General features: G+C 30.6%; 1 protein-coding gene across 6 annotated transcripts in view; it reads right to left on the reverse strand.

Annotated features, from left to right (window-relative positions):
- The window catches only part of Amph (amphiphysin), a 32,400-nt gene extending 22,532 nt beyond the window's left edge, over positions 1-9,868 (reverse strand). For 3 of the 6 annotated variants that reach the window (XR_011781016.1, XM_071889781.1, XM_040714147.2), the window contains exons 1-2: positions 9,682-9,782; positions 9,334-9,412 (exon numbers count right to left, since the gene is read on the reverse strand). Coding sequence is in view for 4 of the 6 variants with exons in the window: in XM_071889781.1 (XP_071745882.1) it covers positions 9,334-9,402 (69 nt within the window). In the remaining 2 variants the exon portion in view is untranslated. Of the gene's footprint in view, positions 1-9,333; positions 9,527-9,681 lie in introns of all 6 variants that reach the window. The other 3 variants (XR_005864765.2, XM_040714148.2, XM_040714146.2) reach the window with 2 other exon arrangements.
- Positions 9,869-11,933: the final 2,065 nt, after the last annotated feature.

An 11,933-nucleotide genomic window follows, 5' to 3' on the forward strand; every position in this document is an offset into this window, starting at 1 on the left:
TAAGATCACTAAGATTTTCTTGTTTCCTTTTCTTAGATCCCCCCCCCACCCCTTTTATTCACTTAACGTGCGCAAAGCACATACATAACCAAAATATGTGTGTCAAGGTAAACCACAAATACGCAAGTAAGGTATTTAAAAAACAAAACCAAAGTATAAAATACAGGTTTTTTGATGATCACAAGATGAATACTACTACACGAAATACTTTTTTTCATGGATTCATTCATGTCGAAAGTACACCCAAAGTAATAAATAGTTAAATACCAGTAATACATAAGAATCAGAATTACAAATTATGTATTAGTTTCCAAATGTCGATTCTACAAAAAAACACCTGATTGTCCGATTCCGATTAACCGTCCCATCACTAATAATAACATTTGCTAGAGAAAAATGAATAAAATATGCAGCCTTCGAATTGTTGTTCATTGTTTCAAAGGAAATTTAAATATACATAGGATGTAAAAACACGTAAGTAAATGAGTTAGGTTCCAAGGTTGAAAAATTACGGAATAAGATGAATGAACAACATAAACAAATCAATAACGATAGGTGAAAATGACCTCAGATTTTGAGGATTTCTATAGTTGTAAGAAATATGACATACCAGTGCGATACTTTTTGTAATTACAACCTGAATAAAGCTTTTTTTCAAAGCCGTTATAAATATTATTTTATTCTTGAAGAGACAAACCCAAAGTATAAAATAATCACTACGGCAGTGTTTTCCAACCTTTGGGTCGCAAACTCAACTGAAATGGCTTAATAATTTGGATGGAGCTACCTAAGGCCTTCAAAAAAGCTGTTGTGTAATACCAAAGGTGACGGGAAGTTACGCCCTGAGCAGTTTATCCCTGGGAAGTTTCGCCATGTAGAAGTCACGCTCTCATACATATAGTAAAGCATAAATGTATCTTTCAGATATAATTTAAGATCTTCTTTGTAATTAATTAAGAATATTATGTAGTAATTCATATGAAATAAATGTTGTTTCTTATGACAACGGCTTATAAAGAAGTCTGTTCGAACTCATTATAAAAAGGTCCAAAATTCATGTTTGATATTTTCTATTTTAAAATTTATTAAAATTGAATTAAATACGCTCATTTTAATCCAATGAGTGCAAAAATGCATTACAAATGACTTCAAGTTGTTGGAGACTCATTTTATAACTTAAACTATATGTGGAAGATACATTTATGTTATAATATATCTATGAGAGCGTAACTTCCGCAGGGCGAAACTTCCCAGGGTAGATCTTCCATAGGCTAAACTGCCTGGGGAGTTACATCATAGAACCAATACCAAAAGTCCTTGTGTTGTATTTTAGAGTTATAAGTTCATTTCAGAGTATAATTGAGGATTGACATGGTACTAATTCCTGCCTATATCCTTGCTAGATACAGAGTGGGATTTCTGTTTATTTCGGTCCTCTTACGGCTCCTTGCAAATCATATAATATATAGGTCATGAATCGTGTTGTGCCAGTCCTTATTTATGACCAACGACCGTGGTCCAGTACAGTCCCATCAAGTCCAGTCCCACTTTTTGGTCCTTAAAGTATGTAAAGTCGATCTCTTGGGACTTCATTGAGGGTGGTTTTCTTTATTTTAATTACTCGGTTATATAATAAAACTAATTATATAACAAAGTAAAAATATACGATGTTCGTATTATATTGCATATAAGTAGAAAAAAGTAATATTTATTGGAAACTATGGTACCATCTTCTTAATATATATCTAATTTGGCTTAATAAACCAAAACCCCTCTCCTCCAAAACATTATTAGAATCGTCAGCATGACCACGTTAATTTTGGGTTTCTTTTTTTAACACACTACGATTATTGAACTCTACATAAGCAGTAGGTAGGACCAAAATCATGTTAGAAAGAGGGAAAACAAACAACTCACACCTAAGTGTACAATGTACATACATAGGTATAAATAACTTTTTAAAAACCTTCTGGTCAAAATCCTCACACTAGGTATTTATTAACTCAATGAAATTTCCTTTATACCTCCTCTATTTATGTATGGTACCATCAATTAAAGTAAAGCATAATTAAATACATACTATGTATTCATATTGTGAAGGTTCAAGGAGACACCTACACCATATGATCGAAAGAAGATAACTCTGCGTCCAAACAGTGTCCCATCATAAATAAAGTTATATACATACTACCTATCTTTATTTTGGAAAACTGAATAGTCACATCCCAAATGTATGCATACGAACTCAAGGCCTGACTATTTTGAGCAACATACAACAACCAGTTACTTATGTAATAACAATATGATGAAAAATAAAATTACAACTATGTTCGACTCTCAAAATGGAATAAATACTGCAGATACGATATTGGAGGGGTTTGATTTTCAACTTTTTTTTCGAATTGCGATAATGACTAGTGTGGAAAAGTTGTCATACGCTATGAAAATTACCTATGCAAAATTGCATTGCCCTACGTGGTTGTATATCTCGAGCAAATGATAAAAAAAGGCAAACACTCTTTACTTAGTCAATATAGATACCAAGAGTACACTTTTTTGTTATTTTGTATTAAACAATTTTGATGGACATTTTTTAAAACCTATAAAAAGTGTATAAAAAGTTTTTTTTCTTTCTAAAATTGGCATATGGAACAAACTTTAATGATCCACGTATAGCATGTATCATTTTTTTACTTTTTCATGATGGAAAGATCCAATTTATATTATGTTATTCCCACTTTTTGATCCATAAAGTAGCTTCAGAAAAAAAAATTATAATTATTTTTTATAGGTTGGAATAATGTCGATCATAATTAATAAATTCAAAATAATAATTAATGTTGTATTTTAATCCTTATTGTTGAAATAAATAACTTATGCAACCTAAAGATGACATCGTAGAAAAATAAAATTTTGCATAGATTATTTAAACGTAATCGAAAAATCCAAAGTTGAATTTTTCTGGAAACCAATTTTTTTTTTTTTTAAATATAGTTGAAAAATAAAAAAATTTAGAAAAAAATTTCAAAAATCTACAGCTATTCACAAAAAATTAAAATGTTTGTAAAAAATTTCAAAAATCTATAGCTATTCTCAAAAAATTAAATTTTGGAAAAAAAAATTTCCCAAAAAATTAAATTTTTGGAAAAAAATTCAAAATCCATAGCTATTTACAAATTGAAAAATTCAATTCAATTTTTTGAAAAAAAAATTCCAATATTTTAAAATTCCTTAATTTTGGAGGGGGGCTTCTGCCCCTCCAGCCTACGCCCTGCAGACGCCTCTGACTTATTATACTCATTCTATCCAACAAATGATTTGTTTGTTCCATATAAAACATGTAGGCGACAGACATGAACCTCTCCCCCAATAACTTCCTCCACCAAAGAAGTCCATAATAACAACAGCAAACATATATTCTTCAATGTATGTAAGAAACGCACCTACGCAAGGAATATGTTATTATGACTTATGAGGCAACCACATCACAGCACATGTTTTCAACCCCAAGTTTTGATTAATAAAAACTTTGAAGCCACAGTTAAAAAAAAATATGAAGAACGTTTTACCCATCTTATTGTTCGAGGGAATCAAAATTACGTAAGAATTATTCTCTTAGGGTAAGACATGAATTATTACTAGCGTAACCACTTGTACTATATCAACAGGTTGATATTAGGTAGGGATTTGAGCTACAAATATGTTATGACATATCGAAGCATATGTGAATATTTGAAATTCCAAAAGGGATTCGTCATTTATGTTGAGAATTTTTTTATAAGATATGTATTGAAAGAGTCATCAAAATGGCTTTTTATTTTAAATGGATGTAACACCATGTATTTTCTCTCTCACTCAACGGAAAACAGGTGTTTACCATATACTACATTATATGAACAAGTGTGTACCATTCTTGAACAAGAACACTCCTTGGGCGGAAATTCAATGCAATGTAGGTATAGAACAGTTTTATAAATAATATAATATAAATTGTTATCAGGAAATTCAATTGTAGGAATTGATTACTATACAAAAATATATTTTTTACGATTATCCGATTGTAAATACATTATATGGAAACCCCATTTAATAAGCCGTGCTCACTAATTATGGGAATTCCAGCTCTTTTTTTTTTGTGTTCACATCTGTGTCAAAATGCTTTAAATATGTATAAACTTGACGCATACAACTAATGCTACTTAACAATCCTAAATCAAATGACCTACATTTGGCTTTTGACAATATGTATCTTTTTACTTCTTTGCCAAAAGAAATCAAAAAAGCTTTAAATCGTGAATGTCAATGTTCTGTGCCCTTAAACAGCACAGTCATGTTATACATTACATATCAAATCTACTCACCAATGATAAAGAACGTCAAGTCACAAAACATTTTCTATGCACAAGATAGAAAACGCCGATGAACAAATCCCTTGGAGAGCTTCTAAGTACATAGGATCAGAATCAATATAAATTTTTTTTATAAATCATATATGTGTAGGTGTTATAAAATCTCCGAATAGTAATGAGGCCAACGGAAATAAAGATCGCGCTCTCAACCCGGAAGTTGATATGTAAGTTGTAATACTCAACACTAATTTATTTTAATAAGATGAAAATCTTCCTTGTAAAGAGGGATCTTTTTTTGTAGAAATGACCCTTTTTTTCAATTTGTTACATTAATAGTCCCGAAATATTAATTTATTATATATCCTTTATTAATCAAATAATTGTGGAATATTTGAATTTAACTTCAATACGGAATTCGATTAATCAGATTATCAGACTCATTCAGGCACAAAAGAATGGAAATGTTAAAAGGGGTTATTTTCATATATATATATAAGCATCAAAGTTTATTTTGGGTACTACTATTTAATCTAATCCAGCATTTCAAGGACTCACTTCATCAACTATTCTCATAGAACTATGATCCAAAAAGTCAAACTCCATCTTAAGATGAACAAGTATTAAATGTCAGTAGTAGTGAGTAACATCATCACCCATGGACTCAAATGAGTTTCCCCAAATGTTGAAAAAATATACTCTATGAATATAAGTATTTTATTTCTAATGTAATGTTAAATATTGTCACGATATATAATCATTTTTATTCATAGAAATAATGATGTCATGAACAGGGTTTAGAAAACCTACTTAAGTTTATAAACGAACATCTCATCGCATAAAATCTTGATCTTTTTATATACGAGGTGTGTTCAAAAAGTAAGGTTACTCTGTATTTATAAGAAAAAATATTTATTTATTCATCAATATTTATGTTGTTCCCTTCAAAGTAATCTCCGTCAGATACAATACACTTGTGCCAACACTTTTTCCAATCCTCGAAGCACTTCTCATAAGCACTTTTCGGTAGACTTGAGCTATTCCAGCGATGCAGTCTTAATCTCCTCCATCGTTCCAAATATCTGCCCTTTCATAGATCTCTTCAGTTTTGGGAGCAAGAAAAATACACATGGGGCCAATTCCGGTGAATATGGTGGCTGATGCATGATGGTGGTGTTGTTTTTACCCAAAAAAATCTCACAAGCAAAGATGAGTGAGCAGGAGCATTATCCTGATGCTACAGCCATGAATCGTTTTCCACCATTCCGGACGTTTTCTTCGTATTGCTTCTCGCAAGCGGCGCATAACTTCAAAATAATACTTTTTATTGACGGTACGATCATATGGTAAGATCTCCTGACGCACCATGCCACGGTAGTTGTCTGTTGTTGACTTGCTTGGGTGTCCAGAGGGAGGCTTGTCATCAGTATATACCTGAGCATGTTGGAAGAGTTTTTACCACTTGTAATTTTTTTTTATTACTCAGAACAGTTTCACCGTATGCCACTGTCAACATTTCAAGTGTTTATGAGCACTTAATTTCATTTTTACACAAAATTTGATGCAAATTATTTTATCCATTTTTTTCAATAGCAAAGAATGACTGAAGAAGAAAAATACTACTAACGATTATGGCTTTTACAAACAAACTAAACATGGGAAAATCATTGACTCAAGTGTATTATTCTATCTGAGAGGGATTATTTTGAAGGGGCAACATTAATATTGATGAAAAAAAAAAATATTTTTTCCTAAAAATAAAAATTCACCTTACTTTTTGAACACAACTTGTATATTTAAAAAATTGAACTCCGATGACTTGACTGTCAACTTGTTAAAATTTCCGATGCAATTCCTTTAAACATAATGTTAACTCTTTATTCAAAAAAAAAAAAAAAAAAACCTCACAGCAACGTCATAAATAACACGTGAGGAACCATCTTGAAATGGCTTCTTTTATGAATTTTTATTTTATTATTAATAATATTATTTTGGCTTCCAAAACATATATTCATAGAAAATTCTATTTATTATTTATTCATGTCTACTTTAAAAAGAATATTTTATACTACTATAAGTACGTACCTAGTATAAAATTGAACTTAATAATATGTTAATACTAAAATTATACTAATTTTCGTTCTTAATTTAACTAATTTGTAAATAAAAATATTGTTACTACATGCGAGAGGGTATTGATAAAAAAATTGCACGAAGAAATAACGAAGCCATCATGAGAAAAAAGAGGGGGGAAGTAGGCTAGGCTATTTGATGTGTCTACAAGGAAGCCTTACTATTTCTCTCACTGCACTCAAGCTTTTGGTTATAACTAAGGTATTTATGCCGTATATGCATATCAACTGTAAAGAGGCGCAAATAAATTTGCGTAGTATTTGAATGTGTCTACAGGCACTCGAAAAAATTATTAAATACCATAACTATTTAATTTGAAATACGTGTTTGTCTGTTCCTTCCTTACAAAGAGTGAATGCTGTTCTTCTTTTGAAATTATTTAGTTAGTCATTTTAAGTCATTAATTTGTTTATAAATCAATAAAACATTGATACAAATACATCTTCATTTCTTAAAAGAAACTAAGAAGAAATATCAGCCATAAGGTGATCAAAGTCAATAATAATTATATTTGTCGTCTATAAATGTGCCAAATTGTGTATTATAAAAATATATCATACAAATTGTACAAGAAAACTACACAGTACGTTTCCCAAGAAGCATGGGGATAAAAATACTAGCCAATAACAACCCAGAGGGAAATATTTATTATGTGTAATCTGAGAGAAAAAACATTCATGTCAATTCTATCATTCAACAAAAATAGAAGCAGATTCCTCCAAAAACAAACGTCGTCCATCAGTACAACTAATAAAATATAATATTTCGGGAATCAATTATTAATTGAAAAACAACAATTTATGCACAATGAAAGAGTGGATTGGATCAAATAATTTAAATATATTTGATATCCATTACCCATGGGTGCATAGTACAAGTAAAACGATCTGTACTAACATGGATTAGGTCTAATACTGATGAATAAACATGTTTATATCGGATATATTCAAAATGAAGGATAACTCATAATAATTCAATTATGGTAATGAGTTGATCAATTCATTTCCATCACTTTTGAGAAACCAATAGCTTCACATACTTCTATGTACACAATAATAAGTAGAAAGACACACGATTACAATAAAAGATTTTATCAGAGTACATTTCCGTTCAATTACATAATTGTTATTCCTCCATAGCAAACAATTAACATTTCCAACGTTATTATTCTTACAACAACCATGTGGGTTGCAGATGAGAAAATATTTTATAATTAAGATACCGCTAAAGCTAATGAATTCATCAAAATTGCACACCATATCGTCTCAAAATAAAGATATGATTAATAATTTCAATATTTCAACAAACAAATAAAATCTAACTTATTTTGACAAATGAATTAAATTATTCCATAACGACAAACGAGTTTTATCATTATTTTTTGAATGACATAGCTAATATTAAAGGATCAGAGTATATTTTGTCCCTAGAGTACCAATACAGTACTCAAGGTACTTGGATACTTATAATAATCCTAAGTGAAACAATTCCGTATTTAATCCAAATCAACAACTAGAATCCAAATTGCCTCTTAAGTCGACAGAATCTCGAAATTTGAGTTATTTTAACATCGCATTTCCTCTTCAGTGTTTTATCTAGCCATATGGTTCCCAATCTTATACTTTACGGTTCATTTCTTGGGCTCCGTGAGAAGTAACATAAATAATAAATGATTTAGGGGATTGAACAGCACAGGATATTAAAAATGCTATAAGGCTCCGCTATCGGCCTTTAGGGTATGGATATGATACCAAGCAAGAGTTTTTGGTTCTCAAAAAAAAAAAAATAGTACCATAATTGTGGTCCATAACCAAGGTACCACTATAATATCATAGGACACCATCAATAGAGAATACAATGGTAACACTATTAGTTATTTAAATAATAATGTACCACAAGAATAAGGCTAAGTCATTGAAAATCTACTCCCAAATCATTGTTAGGGATAAAATATAAAGAATTCGACAAGAAATGAGTGAGTTAAATCATGCAAAATACATATCCGAAGGTTTCCATTTTTTTTTGTACCTGTTGTTTTCAAGGGCATTATAAAAGGTTGCCTATTTAAGAAGAGGAGCCTGAGAGAACTTCTTCATGAGCAAAGTAGTAATAGGAGGGTAGTAATTTGCACTTAAAAGATATCATTTTTACAGGAATTTCAGTAAATAGTAAATACATAAAGTATTAGGTAGAACTACATAATACTTAATAGTACATGACTAAAAATAAGTCTACAACTTTCTAAATCCAAGTAGTACACGCCCAGTCAATTCAATAATATGTATGCTTAAATCAACCCCCTTAAGTTCTACTCTACACCTATTGTAACATATTATATGTTGGATATTTAAAAAGATGTAGAAAAGTGGTGATAACAAACAGAGAGGAACCATATGTGCAAAACCGATTGTATCACTATAATGGAAGAATCTCTCTCTTACAATAAATCTCCCATATCATGATTCACGAGTGCTACCACTTGAGTACAGTGGTGTCAGTATTAATAGTAATAACATAGTTAATAAGCATCTCCGTCAAAAGAGGGAGCTATTTTGCTGTACGCGTGCGGATTTGCAAGGCCAGAAATACAGCACTAAAGAAGAAAGAGAGAGAAGCGGAGTTCAGTAGAGGGGGGGGGGAGGGTTAGGAAGAGACTTGGAAGGTTTCTTCCTCCTTTTATTATTTCTCCTCAGGTAAAAGAAGAAAATATGTATGTACTTTAGTACTACTCATAAAAAAAAAGTACATTTAATTTTTAAGCATTGAAACTTACAAAATAGACTATTATATACTAATGTAATGTATCAAAAAATACGAACACATGTTATTTATTTATATATGTAAATTCTCTGACCTTTTCCTTGGCTCTTCCGGCTTGTTTGGAGACGAGTCTCGCAATGTTGGCTCCTTTGGATTCCGCCATGTTTTTTAACCTTGCAAAATTAAAAAAATTGGATGGAACAAGAGGATAATTTTTTTGTTGAGGTGGTCGTTGGGAAGTAATCTTGACAGGTTATTCGGATAATGCACAGGGGAAAAAATATGATCTGCACAAATGATGGAGAAAAAAATTGAATTTTAGGACTTTAATTGATTTAATGTTAAGTATGGAAAAAAAAAGAAACAGAAATTGAGAGTAGCAGCAGACGAAGGATGAGTAGCAGAGTACGTAATAGCAAGTATTATTGTATGTTTTATTTACTTGATGGATCTTCCTTACACACGGAGGCAATATTCGGAGTTAGAGGAAAGAAGAAACTGGATGATTAGAATTTAGATGTGACACATCCCCACGATCGTCCGCGTTTTTATTTTGTATGTATGTTCCTCCATTTACCGGCCATCCCAGTTGTAGTTTCCACTAGATCCGCGCACGCTTCGAATTCATTTTAATTTTATGAAAAAAGTAACTAAGTTCTGTTTGTACGTTGTTGTTGTAAGGTAGAAGGCTATTTCTACTACAACGAGCAACATCTTAGGTATACTTAGTGAATAATATTCTAATAGTAACTATAATATATTGTATTATGTATTTAAATCCGTCATTCTTAGTTATTCAAGATCATAGACTTAATAACATCATACTCCTCATAAACCAGACTAGGGAATGCTGCAACATCTGGACTCAGCAATAATTAATTATTATTTATGATTCAAATTTTAATATCTAAGATAATTGGCATTTGATATTCAATGTTGATGGGTGTCCGCAGGATTATATTTAGATAATATTAAGCTATTCAAAAAGAATTAAATTTTTACTAAAAAAAAGTTCAATATTCTACAGTTGTTCAAAAAAATTCAAAAATCCATAACTATTCACAGAAAATTGAATATTTTGGTTATGGGGGGAGGGGATTTACAGCCCACTTCCTGTTGACGCCCCTGACGTCTTTTTTAATGCATAAATTTGGTTGATTTCGATCAGGAAATCCTAGATCCATCTAAGACCGTTATATTTTTTGTCTGGTTGGTCCCACAATCTGGATCTGTCTAGAAAACGGTGTCCAGTACTTTTGCCTTAAACTATTTTGACTTAAACCATTTCACCCTAACTCCAAGGATACTTTGCCTGAATAAATAAACAAATGAAATTTGTAAGTCGTATATTTTTGGTTGAAATTAGTGTTCCCTTTGATTTTTTTCATAAAAAGATATATTATTTGTTAATTTTTGTGCAGGAAAAAAGGCTCACGAAGACCATCGTTCTTATCTTTTATTTCCAATTCCAGATTGCTCCAACTGTAATGAGCTTTACAGTTCTCTTGTGGTTACTTACTACCCGACCTTTGAGTGCCTCCCCGAATCCTCTCACCCTCTTCTTCTGATACTATATCATAACGAAGTGGAAGTCACTGTTCTTGCCTCATGTTATGATTGTTCCATGAGGTTTTTTTTGTTTTTTCCTATTTGAATTATCCATCATGTCGAATGATAATTGGTCATTTCTTCTATTGGAACCGTTGTCATGTTTGTATATTTTTCTAATTATATTATTTATTTTGTCTATGGTACGAACTCCTTACATAGTTAAATTTTGATAGAATGAATTGAAATTTCAGCATTATTCCAACAGAATACAACCATTTCATGCTGATTATAGAAATAAATAATGCATATTTTGATATGTAAATTCAAAGGGAACATTTATTTTAACCAAAAATTAGCAATGACAACTTATAAATTTTATTCATTTATATATTAACGCGAAATATCCTTGAGGTGGTTTTAAAACGAAGTGTCTTAAGGCAAAATATTTTAAAGCAAATATAGCACCCTAGAAAACATTATTTAATACGAAACGGAAAATAATTCTTTATCTGACCGAGTCTCAATACTAAATTAAACATTTTAACGGCTCAGGTTTTGTTCCAATTGTACAGATTTTGTTCTGAAAGCCGATTTTAGCGGCACAAAATTAATTTTTTGAAGAATAGCCATGAGTTTTTGTCATTTTTTCCAGATAATTTAATTTTTTGTAAGTAGTTGTGGATTTTTGAAAAAAATTTAAATATTTTTGGGGATGTTTTTTGGAATTTTGTAGAAAAAAAAATCCAAAAATTAAATCGGTATCAGAATTTTATTGGCATTATATATATAGAAAAATAATGTAGAATCAATGAATATTTTTTGTACAATCTTTTTTTACCAACCTCGTTTGTATTACATATGTATCTAACACATCAATTGTATTTTAATTGATTATTGGATTTTAATGCATTAGAAAACGTGGAAGGATCTCATTTTGTGGAGGTAGAATCATGCCGAATCTTTTATAATCTTATACAGAAAAAAACAACAAAAAAAAACTAGATTCGATAATATTTTTAAACCTCAACTCATTTATACTCTTGAGTTTTTTAGGCTTTTATAGTCTTTTTCGAAGACTTAACACAAATGGAAATTAACTTAAATATATTAAAAGGAATTATAATTCCAATTTGAAGGAGATTG

The sequence above is a fragment of the Lepeophtheirus salmonis genome, chromosome 6, assembly GCF_016086655.4.
Source record: "Lepeophtheirus salmonis chromosome 6, UVic_Lsal_1.4, whole genome shotgun sequence".
In the NCBI taxonomy this organism is placed as follows: Eukaryota; Metazoa; Arthropoda; class Copepoda; order Siphonostomatoida; family Caligidae; genus Lepeophtheirus; species Lepeophtheirus salmonis.